This window comes from Scyliorhinus torazame, chromosome 6 (genome assembly GCF_047496885.1).
Source record: "Scyliorhinus torazame isolate Kashiwa2021f chromosome 6, sScyTor2.1, whole genome shotgun sequence".
In the NCBI taxonomy this organism is placed as follows: domain Eukaryota; kingdom Metazoa; phylum Chordata; class Chondrichthyes; order Carcharhiniformes; family Scyliorhinidae; genus Scyliorhinus; species Scyliorhinus torazame.
This window is the reverse complement of record NC_092712.1, coordinates 260,869,999-260,896,505: the sequence shown is the minus strand read 5'-3', so window position 1 is coordinate 260,896,505 and position 26,507 is coordinate 260,869,999. Positions and strand designations below refer to the sequence as shown.

Below are 26,507 nucleotides of genomic sequence, written 5' to 3'. Positions count from 1 at the left end.
TATAAATGTGAAAAGCGCTTTATAAATGTGAAAAGCGCTAGATAAATGTGAGAAGCGCTATATAAATGTGAAAAGCGCGATGTGCGAAAAGCGCTACATGTGAACAGCTCTATATAAATGTGAAAAGCGCGATATAAATGTGAAAAGCGCGATATAAATGTGAAAAGCGCTATATAAATGTGAAAAGCGCGATGTGCGAAAAGCGCTATATAAATGTGAAAAGCGCTATATAAATGTGAAAAGCGCTATATAAATGTGAAGAGCGCTATATAACTGAACAGCGCTACATGTGAAAAGCGCTATATAAATGTGAAAAGCGCTATATAAATGTGAACAGCGCTACATGTGAAAGGCGCTATATAAATGTGAAAAGCGCTATATAAATGTGAACAGCGCTACATGTGAAAAGCGCTATATAAATGTGAAAAGCACTTTATAAATGTGTAAAGTGCTGCATAAATGTGAAAAGCGATATATAAATGTGAAAAGCGCTATATAAATGTGAAAAGCGCGATATAAATGTGAAAAGCGCTATATAAATGTGTAAAGCGCTATATAAATGTGAAAAGCGCTATATAAATGTGAAAAGCGCTATATAAATGGGAAAAGCGCTATATAAATGTGAAAAGCGCTACATGTGAAAAGCGCTATATAAATGTGAAAAGCGCTATATAAATGTGAACAGCGCTACATGTGAAAAGCGCTATATAAATGTGAAAAGCGCTATATAAATGTGAACAGCGCTACATGTGAAAAGCGCTATATAATTGTGTAAAGCGCTATATAAATGTGAAAAGCACTTTATAAATGTGTAAAGTGCTGCATAAATGTGAAAAGCGCTATATAAATGTGAAAAGCGCTATATAAATGTGTAAAGCGTTATATAAATGTGAAAAGCGCTATATAAATGTGTAAAGCGCTTTATAAATGTGTAAAGCGCTATATAAATGTGAAAAGCGCTATATAAATATGTAAAGCGCTATATAAATGTGAAAAGCTCGATATAAATGTGAAAAGCACTTTATAAATGTGAAAAGCGCTCTATGTGAAAAGCGCTCTATGTGAAAAGCGCTATATAAATGTGAAAAGCGCTATATGTGTAAAGCGCTATATAAATGTGTAAAGCGCTATAGAAATGTGTAAAGCGCTTTATAAATGTGTAAAGCGCTATATAAATGTGAAAAGCACTTTATAAATGTGAAAAGCGCTATATGTGTAAAGCGCTATATAAATGCGTAAAGCGCGATATAAATGTGTAAAGCGCTACATAAATGTGAAAAGCACTACATAAATGTGAAAAGCGCTACATAAATGTGAAAAGAGGTATATAAATGTGAAAAGTGCTATATAAATGTGTAAAGCACTATATAAATGTGTAAAGCGCTACATAAATGTGTAAAGCGCTATATAAATGTGTAAAGCGCTATATAAGTGTCAAAAGCGCTATATAAATGTGTAAAGCGCTATATAAATGTGTAAAGCGCTATATAAATGTGAAAAGCACTTTATAAATGTGAAAAGCGCTATGTGTAAAGCGCAATATAAATGTGTAAAGCGCTACATAAATGTGAAAAGCGGTACATAAATGTGAAAAGCGCTACATAAATGTGTAAAGCGCTACATAAATGTGAAAAGCGCTACATAAATGTGAAAAGCGCTATATAAATGTGTAAAGCGCTATAAGTGTGAAAAGCGCTATATAAATGTGTAAAGCGCTATATAAATGTGTAAAGCGCTATATAAATGTGAAAAGCGCTATATAAATGTGAAAAGCGCTATATAAGCGTGAAAAGCGCTATATAAATGTGAAAAGCGCTATATAAATGTGTAAAGCGCTATATAAATGTGTAAAGAGCTATATAAATGTGTAAAGCGCTATATAAATGTGTAAAGCAATTTATAAATGTGTAAAGCGCTATATAAATGTGTAAAGCCCTATATAAATGTGAAAAGCACTTTATAAATGTGAAAAGCGCTATATGTGTAAAGTGCTGTATAAATGTGAAAAGCGCTATATGTGTAAACCGCTATATAAATGTGTAAAGCGCTACATAAATGTGAAAAGCGCTACATAAATGTGAAAAGCGCTACATAAATGTGAAAAGCGCTATATAAATGTGTAAAGCGCTATATAAGTGTGAAAAGCGCTATATAAATGTGTAAAGCGCTATATAAGTGTGAAAAGCGCTATATAAATGTGAAAAGCGCTATATAAGCGTGAAAAGCGCTATATAAGCGTGAAAAGCGCTATATAAATGTGTAAAGCACTACATAAATGTGAAAAACGCTATATAAGTGTGTAAAGCGCTATATAAATGTGTAAAGCGTTATATAAACGCTTATAAATGCTATATAAATGTACCTATTTTTTTCTAAACCTCATTCAGTTCATGTACTTTAGTTTTTTGAGAAACGTTGCTGTTTGATTTATAATGTAACTTGAGCTAAGTGTATATGCTGCCATCGTATAAATCTTACAGTTCTAGCTGTTTATCACCTCCTAGCATCAATTTGATCTTATCCCACTTAAATATCTGGCCGTTGCAGTGGCAGCCATGAGCTGAGCAGTTACACATTTAGAGAGCGCTGTTCACATTTATATAGCGCTTTACACATTTATATTGCGCTTTACACATTTATATAGCGTTTACATATTTATATAGCGTTTACATATTTATATAGCGCTTTTCACATTTATCTAGCGCTTTTACATGACCACTGGGCATTTCAAAGCGTTTTACTGACAAATCAAATACATGGTGGCTGCTTTGTAATGTAGGAAACACTGCAAGCAATATGCACACAACTAACTCTTAGCGTGATAATGATCAGATCAGGGATGTTGATTGAGGGATAAATATGAAGCTAGACACAAGGAAAAACTCCCCCTGTCTTCTTTGACATGGTGCCATGGGATCAACCTGAGCACCCATTGAAAAAACAGCACCCCCAGCAGCGCAGCACTCCCTCCGTACTGCACTGGAGTGACAAACTTGAATGTTATAATCGAGCTCTGAAGTGTGATTTGGACAAAGGTTCTTAGGACGAAGAAGCAAGAGTGCTACCAACTGAGCAACGACTCACATTCAATTTAGTTACAATATATAAGTGCTGAAATAATAGTGGCTCAAGTCCTACTTCAATGACTGTATTGCTTGCAGTATTAAGTTCTGCACTAGGAAGGACCCGTTTAGCTCAGTTGGCTGGACAGCCAATTTGTGATGCCGAGCAAGGCCAACTCCCATACTGGTTGAAGTTATTCATGAAGCCTTCTCAACCTTAAGGAATGCTGATCCTCAGGTTAAATCATCACCAATCAGCTCTCCCCCTCAAAGATGAAAGCAGCCTGTGGTCATCTGGGACCATGGCGACTTTACTTTTACTTACAATAGGAAGGATATGGAGACCCTATTCACTAACTAAGATGCTGCCTGATCTGAGGAAATAGAAATAAAGACAGATCCAAGGACTAAACCTTTTGTTAGATTAATGGTGAAATTTGATAGAAGTTTTTAAATTACAAAAGGATGGGGCATGGTATAAAGAAACAGACTGGAAGGCTGGAAAATGTGAACTAGCAGACTTTCGAATGAGAAAGAATAATAAGACTGGTGTTTCAAATTAGATCAATGTGGCTTTTTTTATTGAATGAATCAATTCCACAAGGATACCTTTAAACACAATCAAAACAGTAAAAGAAATGTCAAATTCATGGTCTTTGGCATCCGAGGCAAAATTATTATAATCCTGGACCAGGCCCCAACAGTCGGTAGGATACCAGACAGAAACCCCAATATTTTGTTTGTTTAAGACTGAGGAAAGGATACTTCACTTCAGGTGTGATTTCACGCACAAATAGGGATACGATATATTAAATCAAACTTTATTACTGACACAGAATAAAAATTACTTTATCATACAATAGCTTACAATTACCCATTAAACAATGTTTAACAATGACAATGAAACACTAAACCTTAACTGCTATCTTTTATCTCCACTCATGTAAAACCCATCTCAGGTCAAAGTCCACTTATAAACAAAGTTAGCCAACCAACCCAGGAATATTACTATAGAGAGATGTCTTAAATAAACTGATTTGAGAGCGAGCTCCTTCAGGAACCAGGTTGCAGGTTCTTGCCTGTGTCAAACTATTGTTTAACCGGTCAGCCTTTTCAGAAACTGCTGCTCTGTTCACAGGCAAAATCTTTTTTTTAAATCTAAACTGCTTTGAGAGAAGATGCTGGTCTGTCCACAGTCAAATCTTTAAACTGTTTTGAGAGAAGCTCAATACCTGACTGCTTCAGCCCTGGGTCCTCCTCTTAACTACATCATCTTACTAAAGCAAACCATAATGGGCCGGATTCCCCAAAATTGAGACTATGTCCCCATGTCGGCGTAAATACGGTGAAGTTTTACTCCTGAAATTCCTGCAAAAAAAGTTAAACAAATTCATAGCCCTGCAGGGGGTGAGCAGGGGCGCGGAGTGAATCTCACAGCTTTTGTTGCAGACACGGGCCCCCGCACCTCCGTGTCAGAGGCCGCCCATGCGCACGGCAGCGACCTCCAGCGGCCGCACAGTGCCGTGGAGCCAGTCTGAAGAAAGAGACCACCCGATCGACTGCCCGCCCGAGCCACAACCCATGCACATTAAATATCCAGCCGCCTATAAGCCCCCCCCCCCCGCCAAGTCTCCAATCCGCCGGCCTCCGATCAGGGCGGCTGCGGACTGAGCCCGCAGACGCCATGCGAGCATCCCTCCCGGCAATAGGTGGTTAATTCCTCGCCGTCGGGAACTCGTCCGGTCTGGAGCAGGGAATTGATGAGCGGACCTCTGGCAATGGCCCCCTGCCGGCGCTGCGTACTCCCTGGTGACGTCGATTTTCAGTGTCCGGAGAATCGCCGGACCCAATTACGGCGTCAAACTGGATTCTCCGCCCTGCCGCCGCTGCGCTTTTGGCGTTGGGCTGCAGAGAATCCAGGCCAATGTCTCTAATATACACTCCCCAGGGAATCTTCTTTCTATAAACAAAATTCTATTAGCCCTTACTTTTATGATGCTATAATTTTACCTTGTAGCCAACGCGCCTGCTTGTCTTGTAAACCAGTATTTTAAAAAACATTACTGCAGTAGTCATACACACACTTACTCAGGCTTTTAACCCTTACTGCACCAAATACATTTCACATATCTGAAATTCCTACATTCATCGCAAAATACTTTTGGCATCAAAGTCTTTCAGGTGTCTGAGAAATTTTAGTCTTCTGCTGCAACGCTGGTTATTTTCACACCATAAAGCAACTACACAAACTAGCTGTTGCTTTGAAATTTTTGCTGGACTCAGAGCTTGATTTGACAAACTTTATTGTGTGTATGCACACACACATTATGTTTCTGGTGGCAATGCACAATCATTAATGATTTTCAAGGACTTTTTTTTTTAATAAAAAGATTGCCCAATTAATTTTTTCCAATTGAGTAATTTAGCGTGGCCAATCCACCTACCCTGCACGCCTTTGGGTTGTGGGACGAAACTCACCCAAACACAGGGCAAATGTGCAAATTCCACACGGACAGTGACCCAGGGCCAGGATCGAACCTGGGACCGTAGCGCCGTGAGGCAGCAGTGCTAACCACTGCACCACTGTGCTGCCTATCAAGGACCTATTCTAATGCATAGTTCTCAAGATCAGGCAGGAGGCTGATCCCAGTTTTCATGGTGCATTTTTTCTTGGGCATCTTCTTCAGAGCTGAAGCCTTCTGCCATATTTGCACCAGTTTATCACTATCAAACTCCCTCGCTGCAAAGTAATTTGATGAGTTAGCAAATCTTACAAATTTTAGCTGAAAACCAGCTTTGTGGTTCATTCTTCTTCCATTCTATTCGTCATTTGCCACATATGGTCTGCTCTCTATTGGTGTATCTTAAACTCCTACGCATCATCTTGGCAACACAGCCCACATCACCTGCTTGATCCCTTGTGTGACTTCTAAGGTTAGTAAGGCATGCATTTGTGAGGTGATGAACTGAGGCCAACTCCTAACACACTTTTTTTTAATACAGAGTAGATGGGTTGACCTTTTGGCATGTATAGGTCTAATGGGATTGGATTTGTTTATTGTCACGTGTACCGAGGTACAGCGAAAAGTATTGTTCTGCGTACAGTCCAGACAGATCATTCCATACAAAAAGCATAGGGCTTACATAAATACACAATGTAAATACATAGACACAGGCATCGGGTGAAGCATACAGGACTGCAGCACTACTCAGTGGAGATGATGTGAAGATATCAGATCAGTCCATGAGAGGGTGATTTTGGAGTCTGGTAACAGCGGGAAAGCTGCTGTTTTTGAATCTGTTAGTGCATTTTGTCAGACTTTATATCTCCTGCCTGATCGAAGAAGTTGTAGGGTGGGAAGGGTCTTTGATTATGCTGCCCACTTTCCCATGGCAGAGGAAGGTGTAGACAGAGTCAATGGATGGGAGGCGGGTTTGCGTGATGGACTGGTCTGTGTCCAAAACTCTAGGTTCCTATGGTCTTGGGCCGAGCAGCTGCCATACCAGGCTGTGATGCAGCCAAATAGGATGCTTTCTATGGTGCATCTGTGTAAGTTGGTAAGAGTCAATGTGGACATGCTGAATTTCCTTAGGTTTCCTGAGAAAGTATATGCACAGTTGTGCTTTCTTTGTCGTAGTGTCATGGGTGTACCAGGACAGATTGTTGGTGATGCGTACCTAGGAATTTGAAGCATCTCCACCTCGGCACTATTCATGCACTTTGTTTCCTAAAGTCAATGACCAGCTCTTTAGTTTTGCTGACATTGAGGGACAGATTGCCGTCATTGCACCATTCCACTGGGTTCTCAATCTCCCTCCGGTATTCTGACTCATCATTGTTCGAGATCCGACCCACTAGGGTTGTGTCATCAGCAAAGTTGTGGATGGAGTTGGCGCCAAATTTTGCCACACAATCATGTGTGTATAGAGAGTATAGTAGGGGGCTAAGTACGCAGCCTTGCGGGGCCCTGGTATTGAGGACTATCGTGGAGGAAATGTTGTTTTTCCCTACTGTAAGAAGTCTTACAACACCAGGTTAAAGTCCAACAGGTTTGTTTCGACTCACTAGCCTTCGGAGCACTGCTCCTTCCTCAGGTGACCACTGATTGTGGTCTATGGGTCAGGAAGTCGAGGATCCAGTTGCAGAGGGAGAAGCCAAGTCCTAGGTTTTTGACACTGAAATAAATCAAATCTTCTTACATGCCAGGTTGACTTGTACTCGGAAATCTACAGTATAAGTGATCAATTTCATGTAAATTATTGTAACCTTTTCTGTTCATGATATATGTACAAGGCATAATAGAATAAACTGGGCAAATGATAAATAAGAGAAACCAACTTCCAAGTGACAAATTATCTGCCAAGGTCTTCCCTGGAAGAAATTCCATATTTATACATAGTAAATTAGTAATACATTGATTTTTAGGCAGTGCATTAGCACTTTACACTGGAATAGTTTGATGCCCAGTTATAAGAAGCTATCCTGGCCTTCACGCACATCTACGATAACTCAATCATTTCAGCCATAGGGATCAACAGACCTAATCAGGATGAGAGGATAAAGCTGTTCATCTCCACGTCAGTTTCAGTATAGAAGGCAGGTTTAATTTTATAAAGTCCTTAGATAAAAAAGTAAACTTTGAACTTTACAATGTGTGGTAACTAACTGCCCAACTTTAACATGAGCCTTGTTCCAACCTCAACAAATCTGATTAGTTCTGTGCTAATAACCAAGAGTGAAACCTTGCCAATCATAAGTACAGCAGTTTCTGACTTAAGTAAACAATGCACAAACCTGCATTTTCAAAATTGGTGTTCATACAAATGGCCGATGGTCATCTATTGTTGGTCAATATAGAACACTCCCTTTTTTAAGCATGAAGTTTTAAGTGGTAGATATAGCAAAAGAAAAGGATATTTCTTATGGAATTAAATTTGTTGCTAATTGACTACTTCAAAAGTTTCATTAAAATTTAGTTCACGTTGCATGACAAATGTGGCTTGATATAAATAAAAGTTGTCATTGATATTGTGACATCATTAAAATACTCTTGAAAATTTAATACCGCATTGTGAAATAATTCATGGATTTCTTTGACTTTGATTCATATTGGTGGTTAGAGAAAAACAATTGTGATTAAAAAAGCTTGGAAAATATTTTGAGCCATTTGATTGGTCCAATTTCTACTTTCTTGATAAAATATTCTCAAGAATGAGCAATCTGAGCCACAGTTACGGGATAAATCTGCAAGCATGTATTATGACATTCAAAATGCACGTAATTATGCAAATTGCATAAACAGCATGTTAAATAGTCCAAGAGGAAATTATTTATTTTGATTGCATGTCCTTACCTATCATACCTGCATACCACTACAAAGTATTTCCTGTTTTTAGCATAAAATGAAAAAAAAGCCAAGCTCTACAATTAAAATCAACTAAGTACTGTGGATGTGTTCAAGTTCGGCAATTGCTCTTTTTCGAAGTCCAAAATAAACATCGTAAAATGTTTTCACATCAAGCCTTAGCTTTAAAAAAATCGAAGCTAATGCACCACATCAATCAGCAAGCGAAGATGGAAAAACTAATTCAGCAATGAGAAGTCATCAACAGCTCCCAATTAAAGATGAAGCTGAATCAAATCAAATCGCTCCAAAAAGCTAACAAAGTTGTTTGTTACCATGTTGAAATATCCCCCAGCAGAAAAAGGTGATATTTACAACTAAGAAACCAAGAAAAACCTATAGTACTTTTCGCTGAATTGATTGTATTTGGAAAATATTTTCTCAGCAAGACATTTCATCATGAATGGCCCAAAAGAATGATACCCAGACAAATTGTTAACCTGTAAGTCACAGCAGGAAAGCAAGTTGTGAAGATTTTTTTGTAAATATTCTATGTAAATTTTTGTAGATGAGTATATTTTGCTAGAGCTTTGAAGTTGTAATGTGACATTGTAACATTCCACCAGACAGGTACAGATAATGGCAAATACTCTCCTCTGTTATCTGGATATCAGAGACTCCACAATGACAAAAACACTCACGGTTAAAATTAGGGCCTAAAGACTTTCCCAGAATCTATGTCCCATAAAACTACTCACTCAAAAGACGATAAGGGGGGAAATCGCTAGTAAGAAAAAATCTTGACAAATCTATTACTACTCAATCCTATACTCTTAGCACTTGAAAGAATTAAAACACATCTCAACGATGCCACAGCGGCTTGGTTTAACACAGTGTAATTGCAGCACCCTCTAGTGACAACTACAATTTAAACGGCAGCCTCCAAAGATTAACTCTCACTCTGGACAATATCAGCTTTAAAACTAACTGAATTCTTCACTGTTTTAATATGCATTTTAGTGTGAGGTAAAAATTAATCAGAATGCACACTCAATGGAAAGACAGTGACGATGTCGTGAAGCAAAGGGACCCAAGGTTTCAAATATCTAATTTCCTTAAAATACATGTGAGAAAATCAGCCTGAACAGGTGGATACGGTTGCGTTAAGTGCCAGAAGGGGAATCAAAGATACTGGCCAAAGAAAGGAATAAATTTAGTATAAGCCTTGAGAAAATTCAGAAAGTAATGGTGCTCTTTGGAGTAGCTATGTTCATCACAACAGGCCGACAGTAAAACCGATAATGAATGTATAAACGGGCGACACGGTGGCACAGTGGTTAGCACTGATGCCACATGACGCTTAGGACCCGGGTTTGACCGTGGAAACGGATCCAGAGTTGAGGATATACAACGGTTGGAAAGTTCTTAACTTATAAAATAAAAGCTCAAAATTTGGATCCATACAATGATACAGCCAGTGTCACGAAGCCAGAAATCGTCCAAGTGGGGTGTAGGGTGCCTCCCGTCACTTACAATGTGATCAGCACAGTACTCCATGTTGAGAAGGGCGCTCAAGTGGGTCTGCTAAGTGTATGCTTCAAGCTTCCCAACTGATCAAATCGTGACAACAAACTGCCCCATCTGCTGATCTATGATTCACTCACTGGGACCATGAAGGTCACTCAATTTACTTGCTTGTCGTTCAAAGAACATGCATACAACTGTAAGGTGGAGCCCCACTTGCATGATTTAAAAGAACCAGTCATCCAACTTGAAGGTAAGATGAGTTACACTAACCTTTGTAATTGTAAAGTCCCTGGAAGTACTTTGGACTGTTTCTGAAGGTGTTGTGAAGAGTTTTTAAAAAAATGTATTCAGGCATTTTCATAAAATACAACCGAGACAGAAGCAAAATTACACATTATAAATAACCAACACCCACTCTCCCTCCCCCACTTCCCCATTTTAACATCCTTACACCCCCCCCCCCTTTTGCTGACTCCTCAATCCTCCTTAAATAAGTCAATGAACGGCTTCTACCTCTAAGTGAACTCATCAACCAACCCCCTCAGGATGAACTTCACCTTCTCCAGCCTCAGGAATTCTGCCAGGTTACTCATCCACACCTCCGCTTTTGGTGGCCCCGAATCCCTCCAAATAAGATCAGTCCGGGCTATCAGGGAGGCAAAGGACAAAACATCGGCCTCTCTCGCCCCCTGGTGTCCCAGATCTTCCGACACCCCGAATATCTTTACCTCTGGATTCGGGGCCACCTTTACCCCCAATACCTCGGACATTAAGTCTGCAAACCCCTGCCAGAACCCCTTTAGTTTCGGACATGCCCAGAATATGTGGACGTGATTCGGGGGCCTCCACGCGCACAGCCCACACCTATTCTCAACCCCCTCAAAAAACCTATTAATCTGCACTACCGTCATATGTGCCCTATGAAGTACTTTAAACTGGATGAGGCTTAGACTCACACTAGATGAGGACGCATTCACCCTCCGCAGGGCCTTCGCCCACGTACCGGCGTCCAGATCCCCATCTGGGCCTCCACCTCCCCACCCACCTCCTCCTCCCATTCCACCTTATATCTCCCACAGGGGCCCCCTCCCAATCCATCAGTTCCTTGGAGACCTCAGACACCTTTCCCTCCCCTATCTCCTCCTTCAACAGCACTTTGCCTTGCAACCCCAAGGGCGGTAACCCAGGAAATGACGGTACCTCTCTCTTCACAAAATCCCGAACCTGCAGGTACCTGAAGCAGTTCCCCCTGGACAGCTCATACTCTTCCGCCAGGTCCTCCAATTTCGCGAAACTGCTCCCTACAAACAGGTCACCAAATCGCTCAATCCCTGCCAGCCGCCACCCCTGAAACCTCGCATCCAGCAAACCTATGATTATCTCAGATCGGTGCCCACACCGATGCGCCCTCCAGTCCAAGTGCTGCCTCCACTGCCCCCACGCCCTCAAGGTCGACACTACCACTGCCCTCACGGAGTACCTGGCCGGCAAGAATGGCAGAGGCGATGTTAACAATGCCCTAAAGCTCACTCCACTTCAAGAAGCTGCCTCCATCCGCCCCCATGCTGACTCCACTCCCACTACCCATTTTCTAACCATGGCGATGTTTGCCGCCCAGTAGTAGTTCATTATATTCTAGCAAAACTGATCAGTGTATCAAGGAGTGGAGCATTTTGGGGATAATTGGACAAAGATAAGCCAGGTCACCAGTCAGAAAAAATACAAATCACTAAAATTATTTTACACAACCCATGATATTGTCTTAACCTTTTCCCTTTACAATGTGTGACATTTTATTTCTTCTATAGTTTTTTGTTTTGACCTTAGCTTTTCCAGATAGCGGGTGGACTGTCCCCCATTTATTACTGAAAGGGTTAAAAATCATACAGGGTTAGAAAAACCAACAGGTTCACACAGGCTGATGCTTGCTAGCTGCTAAATTCTTAAAGACAGAAAACTAGTGATGAGAGACCTGGTGCTTCAGCTCAGTCTACAGATACAACTTAAGGACCCTTGATATATTAATTATAGCGAGGCTGTAGTCACACAGCACACATCCAAAAATTCAATTGATTATTATACAGTTGCAGCTGATGTGTACCTGAAAGAAACATTGAACAATAGAAGGGGAGTACGGTACACCACAGCTCAGGCTCATCTTTATCTTACTCATGTCCAGCAGTTATTAGAGAAGTAGAGACAAATACGTGCTTGCCAATATTATAACACATTTAAAAGCTTCCACAAGGATATAAAAGGGGAAAGAGTAGCTAAAGTTAGTATTAGCCTCTTACAGGGTGAGACTTGGGAAATTAATGAGAAACAAGGAAATGGCAGAGGCTTTGAACAAATTAGTTTGTATCTATCTTCACAGAAGACAGAAAATGCATCCCAAGAGTAACTAAAAATCAAGAGGCAAAAGGGAGGAACGAAGAACAATCACTAGTACTAGATAAAAAGTAACAAGAATACTAACAGGAGCCGAGTTGACAAGTTCCCTGGATCTGATGGCCAGCATGCCTGTGTCTTAAAGCAAGTGGCTACAGAGATGATAGATTGCTGGTAATCTTCCAAAATACTTAGATCAAGAGGGTTATTTTGGAGCGGGGAACGAGGAAGGGTAGGGTTGGCGTTGCCTAATACAATGAATTACTACTAGGTGGCTAACATCGCTATGGTCAGGAAATGGGTAGTGGGGGAGGGGTCGGCATGGGGGCGGCTTCTTGCAGGGGAACGAGTTGTTGACAGCGCGTCTGCCATTCTTGCCAGCCATGCACTCCGTGAGCTCAGTAGTAGTATCGGCCTTGAGGGATGAGGGCAGTGAAGGCAGCACTTGAGACTGGAGGGTGCCTTGGTGTGGGCACCGATGTGTGATAACTATAGGTTTGCACCAGGGAGCCTCGATGCGAGGTTTCGGGGGTGGCGGCAGGTGGGGATTGAGTGGTTTGGGATCTGTTTTTAGGGGGCAGCTTTGTGAATTTAGAGGACCTGGAGTAAGAATGAGCTGCCCACGGGGAATGGTTTTTCGATACTTCGGTCCGGAATTTCGTGAGAGGGGTGCCGCCATTTCCCGGGTTGGGGCTGCAAAATAAGGTGTTGTCAAGGGAGGGAATGGGGTTGGGGAAGGTGTCTGAGGTTTACAAGGAGCTGACAGACTGGGAAGGAGCCCCGATAGGAGATGTTAACGGAAGTGGGAGGAGCTGAGGGGGAGGGGGGTGAAGGCGGGGGGTGGGAGGCGGCGCAGCGGAGGGTGAATGTGTCCTCGTCATGTGCAATGCTCAGTCTTATTCAGCTTAAAGTAGTCCAAGGGCACATATGATGGTGACAAGGATGAGTAGATTGTTTGAGGGAGTAGAGGATAGGTTTGGGCGGTGCACGGGGAGGTCTGCGAACCATGTCCATATGTTTTGGGTGTGTCCGAAACTGAAGGCGTTCTGGCAGGGTTTTGCAGACGTAATGTCCAAGGTGTTGGGGATAAAGGTGGCCCTGAGCGCAGAGGTAGCGATATTTGGGGTGTCGGAAGACCCAGTTGATGGGTTCGCCTGGAGGTGGAAGCCTTTCATTGACTTCTTTAAGGAGGATTGAGGTGTCAGCAGAGGGGAAAGGAGGAGGGGGGGGGAAAGAGAATAAGACGGTTACAAATGGGGGAGGCAGGACAGGAGGAGGGGAATCACAGGAGATGGGGAGGAGGTGCTGGATATTTATTATGTTGTACAATTTTGCTTCTGCTCGTATTTGGTTTGTTTGTTGTTTAGATAATTTATATTGCGTTCATAAAATATTTTTTAAAAAACATACAGGATTAGTCATGATCTCTTGAATATGCTCAAGAGGCTAAATTCCATTTCCTTTGCAATTTTCGAACTTCTCTCCAAACGTCCAACTGACGTCCAACCGTCCACAAAGCATTTGACAAATAAATGTATTAAACAGAATTATTGAATTGAATATTCTCGCTATTTAGATCAACAATTCAAGCCTCTTTCTGAAAATAAATATCAGCATTTTTCCATCTATAAGCGTAGTTCTTCATTCATTTAGATAACAAGAAACGAGTTTTCTTTTTATATCTGCCCCATTACAAAATTCAGCACAATGTCCTTTTATAAAATTAGTTTCACAATATATGAATATAATTTCATAGAAAGAAAAACATCAATTTAATGTTGATCTATAAAACGTGGGGGCCCCTAGCAAAGTGATTTTCCTTTGCAGCAAGGTGGAACTAAATTTATTTCAATGGAAGCACATGGCCATGGAACAACAAGTTATAATCAGGTTCTAAGAAAAGGCTGGAGGCAAGTGATTAGATAAACAAAGCACAAAATTTTAATAATTGAAATTCAGCATTTCTTTTTATAATAACAGTACTCAATTATTTTTTTTCCAATTAAGGGGCAATTTAGCGTGGCCAATTCACCTACCCTGCACATCTTTTTGGGTTGTGGGGGTGAGACACGCAGACACGGGGAGAACGTGCAAACTCCATACGGACAGTGAACCGGGGCCAGTATCGAACCCGGGTCCTTGGCGCCATGAGGCAGCAGGGCTAACCACTGCACCACCATGCTGCCCGAATTCAGTGTTTCAATGTTTAAACTGATGTTCTGTTTTGGTCAATGCCAGGAGTTCGCACCATGAAAGCGAAAAGTGAACACACACAATCTTCTCATGAAACTGGGAATTGTGTGTGTAATTACCATGTATACTTGTGTAAAAGTTGATCATGATTTTTGGTAAAAGAAAAAATACGATTTTGCATATATCTCATGTAAATGTCAACCCTAGCTTTGGTCAACTGAGAGATCGAGTGGCAAGTTGGTTTACAAGGTGCTTTAGCGCCAAAATCATAATGCAGAACTAGATTTACAATTGAGAACTCAAGAGTTAATTGAATAGCCATGGGTTACAAATACACTAAAGGCCTATTTATAATTGTTGGAACCATCGCATAAACATAAACTATGTCACTTTTTAAAAAGAATAATTTTTATTCAAATTTTCAGAAAATATCAACAAAATACAGAAAGAAAAGAACAAACCCCCTCCCCCCCATATACATAAATAATAAATTAACAACCTTCATCAACACAAAGGCAAAAATACACACCCACTCAAGAAAAACGAACTTCCCATCCACAAACAGGTCCCCCATCCTTCTAAACCCTATCTTGTGCCAGCTCAGAAACCCGCCATCCATCCTCCCTGGGACAAACCAGTGGTTCCCCCGAATCGGGGACCACACCGAGGCCCCCACCTCCGCCGTGACGTCTCCATTGCCACCAAATTTTGAGGGTAGCCGCCACCACCGGGCTCGTGGTGAACCTCGTTGGAGGAAGCGGCAGCGGTGCCGTCACCAGCGCCTCCAGGCTCGTGCCCACACAGGACGCCATCTCAAGCCTCTTCCATGCCTCCTCATCCCCCTCCATCACCCACTTACGCACTATTGCCACGTTGGTGGCCCAATAATACCCACAGAGGTTAGGCAGCACCAACCTCTCCCCCCCCCCCCCATCCCTGCACCGCTCCAGGAACACCCTTCTCACCCTCGAGGTCTTCTGCACCCATACAAACCCCATAATGCTCCTGTTAACCCGCCTGAAGAAGGTCCTAGGGATCAGGATGGGGAGGCATTGGAACAGGAACAAAAACCTCGGGAGCACCGTCATTTTAACTGACTGCACTCTACCCGCCAGGGAGAGTGGCAGCACATCCCACCTCTTAAACTCCTCCTCCATCTGCTCCACCAGCCTCATGAAGTTAAGCTTATGCAGGGCCCCCCCAGCTCCTAGCCACCTGACCCCCAGGTACCTGAAACTCCTCTCCGCCCTTTTTAGCGGGAGTTCACCAATCCCCCTCTCCTGGTCCCCCGGGTGCACTACGAATAACTCGCTCTTCCCCATATTAAGCTTGTACCCGGGTAAATCTCCAAACTCCCCAAGAATCCTCATCACCTCCGGCATTCCCCTCACCCGGTCCACCACATATAGCAGCAAATCATCCGCAAAGAGCGACACCCGATGCTCCTCCCCACCCTGTACCAGCCCCCTATCAATCAGCAAACCGGTGGAACCGCATCAGCACCGCCCGCAGCGGCTCGCTGGGCTTGGGCCTCCTCGCCAGCACTAGGTGGGCCCCTCCAGCTCCAAGGGCCCCTGAAAGGCCCCCGCTCCCATTAGCCAATTCAGCATGGTGACCACGTAGGCCCCCACGTCCGATCCCTCCGGGAGACCCAGGATCCGCAGGTTTTTCCGCCTCGACCGGTACTCCATCTCCTCGAACCTCGCCTGCCATTTCTTGTGGAGCGCCACCACCTTAACCGCCAGGCCCAGGATCTCGTCCTCATTCTTAGAGACCTTCTGCCGGACCTCCCGGATCGCCGCCCCTTGGGCCATCTGGGTCTCCAGCAGCTTATCGATTGAAGCCTTCATTGGCTCCAGCAGCTCTGCTTTCAGTTCCTTAAAACAGCGCTGGAGAAGCTCCTGCTGCTCTTGCGCCAACTGCATCCACGCTGCCCGGTCTCCGCCCGCCGCCATCTTGGTCCTCCTCCCACACACCTTTCTTTGCTTCAATGCCACTTTTTTTTATTTTATTTTTTTATATAATCGCCCCACTCCTGGTCCACTCAATACACTATCGGGGGAATGTTACTACCCCCTTCCCACACTGGGAAACGTCGAACAAGCGTCGTTACGGGCCCTGAAAAGAGCCCAAAAGTCCGTTTTTAGCAGGAGCTGCCGAACGTGCGACTTAGCTCCGCATAGCCGCAACAGGAAGTCCCATAAACTATGTCACTTGCAAAACAATAAATTCCATCACCCAATAATGTGACTTCAATTGCAAAGTGGACAACCACTCACATAGCTAGACAACTCAAATTACAAAATTGCTGGTAAATAGGAGTAGAAACCCCATACGACAAAAGCAAATTTTTATATTCTGCTGTCTATAGAACCAAAGACATTAATAAATGAGAAAACAGATAATATAATGTAGAACGTTCAATTTTTCCCATTCTGTGATCAAGAAATTCCTCTAATACAAGAAATGTCTATCATTATTATATCATGACTAGGTTCCCCAAATGCAGCTTGCGCTCGTTTCTTTTATTCCATCATGGAATATGGACGTCACTTGCAAGGCCAGCATTTATTGCCCATTCCTTACTGCTCTTGAACTGAGTGGCTTGCTAGGCCGCTTCAGAAAGCAGTTAAGAGTCTGGAGTCACATGTAGGCCAGACCAGGTAAGAAAGATTTCCTCCTCTAAGGGGCATTAGTGAACCAGATTTTTTTTTTTTTTTAAACAATACACAATGGTCATCATTGCGGAGACTATTTTAGATTTATTATTGATTGAATTTAAATTCCACCAGCTGCAATGGGATTTGAACCCACATCCCCAGAACATTAGCCTGGACCTCTGGATTACCACTCCAGTGGCATTACCATTGTGTGACAGTTTTTAATTCAGTGTTGCAAAATTGGTTCAGTGTTTAATGATGTCCCAACAACTGATATTTTCTTACATTTTAGCTGTTGGCCGTATCCTCAACTAAATCCACATTTTTTCAGTAACTTATATTGCCCTCAACAGAAAGGATGTTAGTTAGAAATGAAAAAAAGATTTTGGATTTGAGGAGCATTTGTACAAATGATAAAGACATTATAGGCCTGTTAATACCACTGGTCAGGTCTAAATTCAATCCATGGTATGACATGAGCAGAGGTGCTTGCACCTAAAGACTCTTAGATTGGCAAAGAGATAGGGGCTTGGTTATTTGTGGTGGTGTCAAGCTTCATGGCACAGTTTTATCAACAATTATTCAATGAGATCCATGAGCAAGTGAACAAAACTAAGCAACTCACATTTTCCTTCAAGAAAGGCATTACGATAACGGCTTCAATAATTAAGCTTTCCACAAATGGGAATATTCAGAAATGTTTACAAATTTTTTTCAAACCGCAAAACTGCTTTTCAAATAGTTTTAATTGGTAGCCATGACAATTAAGCCTGTAATATTTATATTTTTCCAAATTATGTTTGCATGGTAATTTTATTTGCAGTCTTACAATAAGTTTTTAAAAAATATAAATTTAGCGTACCCAATTATTTTTTCCAATTAGGGGGCAATTTAGCATGGCCAATCCATCTAACCTGCACATCTTTTGGGTTGTGAAACCCACGCAGACACGGGGAGAATGTGCAAACTCCACACGGACAGTGACCCAGGGCCAGGTTTCGAACCCGGGTCCTCAGCGCCATAGGCAGTAATGCTAACTACTGCACCACCCTGCTGCCCTGTCTTACAATAAGTTTCACAAGCAAACATCACAGAATACATTACCACACCAAGAAAGAAAAGTAATTATTGGGTTCTACAATCAACTTTGATTTAACTGAAAGAGAAAAATCACACTCACCAAGGCTAGATGTAAGGGTGTCCAGGCCTACCAACAATGTTGGAATTTGTTGTAGCTGTTCCTGCAGCTCAATGAAGTGGTTCCTTTTTTTCTCCCAGTATGCCGACAGTACCACCACTTTGCCATCTACTGCCTGCAACATTGTGAACCAGTTACTAAATCCAGATGAAAATAAGTTTAAAAACAAGAAACAATTCAACTATGGTCTACTTGAAATTCAAACTACAGGATTTAAATTTTTATTAGTGTTAAAATTCATGTATGCTCCTGTTTAATGCCATTATTGTGGGATTGATAGAGTATTGATTTATTCATAGTTTTAGGTGCTAATTGAATGCATGTAGCAGAGAAGTAAAAATTATTAAAAGTGTCTTGATTGTGAGAATCCAGTTATTCTTTCACATAATGAATTATACTGTGGGAATCCAAACAGTGTTTCAGTCAATGTCTCACATGATAAATCCCAGTGTATTCAGCAATAAGAATGTATAAACTAATCAGTTACAGCAAGGTCTCTGGGTCAGGCTGTGGCATGAGAAACATATCTAGTCATTTTCCCAAGACTGCGCACGCAGATGTTGAGTCAGTCTTGATAGTCACCAGTCAATCTTAAGTAATGTCCAATGTTTGATTAATAAATCATCCTCTAAGTAACAGACATCCATTTGAACCGATCAGGAGGTCTCAGCTCAGAATTAGAAACCAACGACAGTAAATGAGGAATTAAACCAGAGATAAGAATTCCCTTAAGAGTGGGACCTTGTGGCCAAGGTCTTGTTCCTGAATTCTTGGATCATCTATCTGTTTGTTTGTGCTTTTATGTTTTTATGCTTTTTGCAGGAGTTCAACCCTTTTATGTATCGTTTGATATTTAATTTCTAAAGTTTTGATTCAGTTCTTAACCAAGTGTATTCAAGTGAACAATTAGCAATAAAATCGTATTTTGATTCTTCTAATCAACCGGACTATTGACTCTTACTAGAAGGTAATCCCATCAGGGGCTTAATTTAAATGATTGGATGATTATGATTTTTTTCAACACATAGGCAGGCTGTATTTTTTAAGTAATGCTGACCTACGAATGCAGTATATAAGCCCCTGAACTGTGTTATTCCCCATGTTTTACAATATTTATTGGGGAAACTGTTACGTAATGTGAAAGTGTACCCATTATCACTAGTTGATGGGTCACTTTTCTCTCAAAGAGGGGTGATCTAATAGAGGTCTTGTGAAGAATATTTCCATTTGTGGGGAATAACAAAACTAGAGACCACCAATATAAAATTGTCACCATGAAATCAAAATTGGGAATTCAGAAAAAGCTTCTTTATCCAGAGAATGATGAGAATGTGGAACTTGCTAACAGAGGGAATGGCGATAGAAGGGAACAAAAGGGTTACGTTAAAGGAGTTAGATGAGTAAAGATTGTTGTGGGACTTGAAGCATAAGAGGCCAGCATGGACTGACTGGTTAAGCCAAATGGCCTGTTTCTGTGCTGTATATCCAAATGTAATGCTATATAAGTAATTGATCAAATCAATTAGTGGTTCTCAAAAGCTGAAAACAGATTTCCATTTGCTCAAATCTTTGCCAGACTCCCTTTCGCAAATATTCATTCTTCAAAATGTATTATGTTGCCCTCCATTCCCTGAAGGGCTCAATTTCTTTGATAGAGAAATATTAAAGGAAACATGAAAATTAGAATACTGCCAAAGAGCTGGCAAAGCACAGATGCACTGAGATGCATAATCTATTTTTCTGCATTTTTTATGATCAATGACCCTGTGGTCAAAATCTACTTGGAAAACTTCTCAGAATACAGCATCCTAAGATTCAAATTTAAATCCAATGCTTAATATGATCATCTCAATGGCACAAATGCTACATTAAATTCACAAATTATTAACAATTAAGAACACGTGTGAAGTCTTATTTGCATTGCTCAGAACCGAGTGTTTCAGCAACAATCTGTGGTGTATTTGCATTGTTTAATATATTGATACCCAATTGAACTGAAAATACACAGCAATACAAGTAAAAATGTTGTTCTTCCAAACTTGCGTTGTATTGAAGACAGCATTTACAGCTACAATATAATCTATTACCAACTCTTGCAGCAATGGTGGGTAACCTGTGGCCCAGGGACCATATGCAGCCTGCAAGGCATTATGTTAACTGTTGCCCACACTCCAGGTTGCCACATTCTGCTGATTTCGATCAGCATGGCTTTTTTCCTAACAGTGTGACTGAAATGGTACGCACATAAAGGGCAAGTGAAGTGAGGTGCGTGCTGATTGCTCATAACATTGATTATGAGAGTCATGCACTCTCTCTGCATCCAAAGTGTAAATATTTATTTTTCAATACCATTTAAGTTTAATGCTAGTTCTACTAATATATAAATGATTAAGCATTTTCTATAACACATTAGGAAATATTCAGCATATATTAAATGTATTTAACCTTATTCATGGAATTATGGTTAGTGAACAAGTCAGATTTCAATCTTGTGGCCCATTGACGTCAAGGAGGGCCGCTCATGCAGTCTACTCACTACCCTAGGTTGTCCGTCACTGCCGAACACAAACTAGTTCAATGGCTCATAACTTCCTGCTTCCCAGTGTCACATTTAGGGGTCCCCTATGATGTGCTGGGGAATCCCGCTGGGAAATTCCCAAGAAGGATTTACCCGGCAATTGCCCAGAAGTGCCAACTTCCTATGTACAGTTGCGCTGGGCTGGGAACTATCCGACAGATGACATTTAAATCGCTAACTTCAGATGGTTCTGTCAGTTTTACCCTGATAGTTACTCTGAAAGAATTGGAGGAAAAAAATCAGTTTCAAATCGAGTAACAACTTAAAATACCCAGATGCAAAATCTTGAGGTCCCATTTCGATCCACAGCTTAGCTTCAAAACCATGACCAAGACTGTTACATCTACCACTGCAATATCATCATTCTCTGCCCCTGCCCCATCTCTGCTGCTACGGCTGAAATTATTTGCTGAAATTGTCACCCGAGTCACTTCTCGACTCAATTTCACAAATGACCTACTTGATGGCCTTCCAGCCTTCACCAACAGCAACTTATTTAAAACTCAGCCTGCATCTGAGATGAGGAGATATTTCTTCACCCAAAGAGTGGTGAGCCTGTGGAATTAATTACACAGGAAGTAGCTGATGCTAAAACATTGAATATATTCAAGAGGCGGCTATATGTAGCACTTGGAGCGAATGGGGTCAAAGGCTATGGGAAGAAAGCAGGATTAAGCTATTGAGATGGATGATCAGCCACGATCGTGATAAATGGCGGAGCAGGCTCGAAGGGCCAAAAGGCCATCTCCTGCTCCTATCTTCTATGTATCTCTGTTCAATGGATCTACATTGCGTTTTGTTCTCCAATGCGTTAAATTTAAAATCACCCTCTTCAAATCACTTCGGAACCTTAACCATTCCCATCTCTGTAGCCTACTCCCTTTCATAGAATTTACAGTGGGAACTTCCGGTTGCGGCGATGACCAGCTAAGCCGCACATTTCGGCGGCTCCAGCTCGAACGGACCTGCGGGCTCTTTTAAGAGCCCCAACGGGGAATTTTTTCGGGACGAAACCCGGTGTGGGGTGAGACAACAGGGAGTCCCCCCCCAACGAAAAAGATAAATATCGGCGGCGGCGGCCAGATCGCGAAGAATCCTCGAGGACAGGGGCAGAAGAAAAAAGGAGCAAGATGGCGGCGGAGAGAGCCCAGGCGACATGGGGGCCGGACCAAGACGAATTTTTGAGACGGTGTGTGGAGCTGCTTAAGAAGGAGGTGCTGGCCCCGATGCTACAGGCAATTGAGGGGTTGAAGGAGGCACAAAAGACCCAGGAGATGGAGCTCCGTGTGGTGGAGCAGAAGGTGATGTACAAAGAGGACGAGATCTTGGGCCTGGCGGTCAAAATGCAGACGCACGAGGCGCTCCACAAAAAGTGCATTGAAAGGATTGAAGTCCTAGAAAACAGATCACGGAGAAAGAACCTTCGGATCCTGGGTCTCCCCGAGGGAGTGGAAGGAGCGGACGGCGGGGCTTACGTGAGCACGATGCTACGCTCGCTAATGGGAGCTGAGGCCCCCTCGGGCCCCTTGGAAGTGGAAGGGGCTCATCGGGTCCCTGAGAGGAGACCAAAGGCGGGAGAACCACCTAGGGCGACGATCGTGCGATTTCATCGCTTCAATGACAGAGAGGTGGTTCTGAGATGGGCCAAAAAGGTACGAAGTAGTAGATGGGAGAATGCGGTGGTACGGGTGTATCAGGATTGGAGTGCGGAGGTGGCGAGAAGGAGGGCGAGTTTTAATCGAGCCAAGGAGGTGCTACACAAGAAGAAGATGAAGTTCGGGATGCTGCAGCCGGTGCGACTGTGGGTCACGCACCAGGAGAGGCAACACTAATTCGAAACGGCGGAAGAAGCATGGACCTTCATTAAAAACGAGAAACTGGATCAGAACTGAGGGACTGATGTTAGAGGGGAAATGACAATGCCGATGTATATACAGATGTAAATTGGGGAGGGGGGGACACTAAGAAATGCGGGCGCCGGTGGGGGGGGAAGAAGAGACATAGGCGGGGGATGGGGAATGGAGTGGGGCGGCAGAGGGAGCTGCGCCACAAGGGGCGGGACAACTATAGAGAACACGGGGCTTACTGTTCTTGTTCCTGCGCCAGAAAGATGATGGCGGGAAGATAGGTGCAAGGTAGATGGGAGTTCCCCACACGGGGGGGTCAAGGAGAGAGCTGGAGAAGCCGGGGTCAGTTGAAGTCAGCTGACTTTCGGAAGCAATATGGGGGGAGCAATCATGCTAGATGGGGGATCTAGCGGGGGGGGGGGGGGGGGGAAGAGAGAGAGAGAGAGAGAGGATAACTGGGTTGCTGCTGCAGAAATCAAAGAGGAACTGGTAAAAGAAAGGGTGGTCGGGGCTGGAATGCGCCGCCTGGGGAACGGGTGAGTGCACGGAACCGGGACGTGGGACTGGCCTAGAGAGGGTGATGGCTAGTCGACACGGGAAGGGGGCAGGTAGCCCCCCCCAGTTCGGCTGATCACGTGGAACGTGAGAAGCCTAAATGGGCCGATTAAAAGGGCCCGAGTGTTCGCGCACTTGAAAGGACTGAGGGCAGACGTGGCTATGCTTCAGGAGACGCACCTGAAGGTGGCGGACCAAGTTAGGTTAAGGAAAGGATGGGTGGGACAGGTGTTCCACTCAGGACTGGATGCAAAGAACAGAGGAGTGGCCATACTGGTGGGGAAACGGGTGTCATTCGAAGCTAGGAACATTGTAGCAGACAGCGGAGGCAGATATGTGATGGTGAGTGGCAGACTGGAGGGGATGGAGGTCGTGTCAGTTAACGTATATGCCCCGAATTGGGATGATGTGGGATTTATGAAGCGGATGCTGGGACGTATCCCGGACCTGGAGGTAGGAAACCTGATAATGGGGGGGGACTTCAACACCGTGTTGGACCCAGGGTTAGACAGATCTAGATCTAGGACCGGAAGAAGGCCGTCAGCGGCCAAGGTGCTTAGGGGGTTTATGGACCAAATGGGGGGAGTGGATCCGTGGCAATTTGTTAGGCCGAAGGCCAAAGAGTTCTCCTTCTTCTCCCATGTTCACAAGGTGTATTCCCGGATAGATTTCTTTGTTTTGGGAAGGTCACTGATCTCGAGGGTGGAAGGAACTGAGTATTCAGCCATAGCTGTTTCAGATCATGCCCCACACTGGGTGGACCTGGAACTAGGAGAGGAGAGGGAGCAGCGTTCACTCTGGCGACTGGATGTGGGATTACTGGCGGATGAGGGAGTCTGCGGAAGGGTGCAGGGATGTATCGAAAGATACCTGGAGGCCAATGACGACAGGGAGGTCCGAGTGGGAGTAGTATGGGAAGCACTAAAGGCGGTGGTCAGAGGAGAGCTGATCTCCATCAGGGCCCACAGGGGGAAAATAGAGGCCAAGGAAAGGGAAAGACTACTGGGGGAGATTTTGAGGGTAGATAAAGAATACGCGGAGGCCCCGGAGGAAGGACTATACAGGGAGAGGCGACGACTCCAGACGGAGTTCGACCTGTTGACCACAAGGAGGGCGGAGGCACAGTGGAGGAAGGCACAGGGGATGAGATATGAATATGGGGAAAAGGCGAGTCGCCTGTTGGCCCATCAGCTGCGAAAGAGGACAGCGGCGAGGGAGATAGGGGGAATTAGGGATGAAAAGGGAGCTACGGTGCGGAGAGCAGGGAAGATAAACAAGGTGTTTAAGACCTTTCAAGAGAGACTTTATAGGTCCCAACCCCCGGAGGGAAAAGAGGAGATGCGGCAGTTTTTGGACCAATTAAGGTTCCCGAGGGTGGAGGAGCAGGAGGTGGAAGGCCTGGGGGCGCCAATTGGGGTGGACGAGGTTACCAAGGGGCTGGGGAACATGCAGGCAGGGAAGGCCCTGGGACCAGGTGGGTTCCCGGTGGAATTTTATAGAAAATATGTGGACTTGTTCTGCTGTTAAGGACCTTTAACGAGCCCAGAGAAGGGGGGACCCTACCCCCGACAATGTCGGAGGCGACGATATCGCTAATCTTGAAGCGGGATAAAGATCCGCTGCAGTGCGGGTCCTATAGGCCTATCTCACTGCTAAATGTGGACACCAAGTTGCTAGCAAAGGTGCTGGCAACGAGGATAGAGGATTGTGTCCCGGGGTGGTGCACGAAGACCAGACAGGGTTCGTAAAGGGGAGACAACTAAATGTCAACGTGCGACGGCTATTAGGGGTGATAATGATGCCCCCAGTAGACGGGGAGGCAGAGATAGTGGCGGCAATGGATGCAGAGAAGGCATTTGATAGGGTGGAGTGGGAGTATCTATGGGAGGTGCTGAGGAGGTTCGGGGACGGGTTTGTCAGCTGGGTTAAACTCCTCTATGGGGCCCCAACGGCAAGTGTGGTCACAGGTCGGCAAAGGTCGGAGTATTTTCGACTATACAGGGGAACAAGACAGGGATGCCAGTTGTCCCCATTACTGTTCGCGTTGGCAATTGAACCACTGGCCATAGCACTGAGAGACTCCAGAAAACGGAGAGGGGTGATTAGAGGGGGAGAAGAACACCGAGTGTCACTCTACGCGGATGACCTACTGCTGTATGTGACGGACACAGTGGGGGGGATGACAGAGGTCATGCAGATATTGAGGGAGTTTGGAGATTTCTCGGGATATAGGCTTAACATGGGAAAGAGTGAGCTTTTTGTGATACACCCTGGGGACCAGAGTAGAGGGATAGATGGCCTACCGCTAAGGAGAGTGGAAAGAAACTTCCGATACCTGGGGATTCAGATAGCCAGGAGCTGGGGAACTTTACACAGACTTAATCTGACACGACTGGTGGAACAAATGGAAGAGGATTTCAAAAGGTGGGACATGCAGTCGCTGTCACTGGCAGGCAGAGTGCAGGCAATTAAGATGATGGTCCTCCCGAGGTTCCTATTTGTGTTCCAATGTCTCCCTATACTGATCACTAAGGCCTTTTTAAAAAAAATAGATCGGAGCATCACGAGCTTTGTGTGGGCAGGGAAGGTCCCGAGGGTAAGGAGGGGGTTCCTACAACGTAGTAGAGACAGAGGGGGACTGGCGTTGCCGAATTTGGGCGACTACTACTGGGCCGCCAATGTGGCGATGATTCGTAAATGGATGATAGAGGGAGAGGGAGCGGCGTGGAAAAGATTGGAGATGAAGTCCTGTAAAGGGACGAGGTTAAAAGCGCTGGTGACGGCGCCACTACCGCTCTCACCAAAAAAATTTACCACGAACCCAGTGGTGGCGGCAACATTAAGTATCTGGGGGCAATGGAGGCGACAGAGGGGTGTGCTGGGAGCCTCGGTGTGGTCCCCGATCAGGAACAACCATAGGTTTGCCCCAGGGAGGCTGGATGGAGGATTCCAGAGCTGGCACCGGGTAGGAATCAGGAGAGTGGGAGATTTATTTATAGACGGGACGTTTGCGAGCTTGGGTGCGATTGAGGAAAAGTATAAGCTGCTCCGGGGAAATGTCTTTAGATATATGCAGGTGAGAGCGTTCACGAAACAACTGGTGAGGGAATTTCCGCTGCTCCCGACACAAGGGATCCAGGACAGGGTATGCTTT

General features: G+C 43.9%; 1 protein-coding gene across 5 annotated transcripts in view; it reads right to left on the bottom strand.

Moving 5' to 3' along the window:
• Positions 1–26,507, bottom strand: part of dtnbp1a (dystrobrevin binding protein 1a) — a 368,840-nt gene that overhangs the window by 265,396 nt on the left and 76,937 nt on the right. For all 5 annotated transcript variants that reach the window (XM_072509624.1, XM_072509628.1, XM_072509627.1 and 2 more), the window contains one exon: positions 18,356–18,488. In XM_072509624.1, the coding sequence (XP_072365725.1) occupies positions 18,356–18,488 (133 nt within the window). The remainder of the gene's footprint in view (positions 1–18,355; positions 18,489–26,507) is intronic.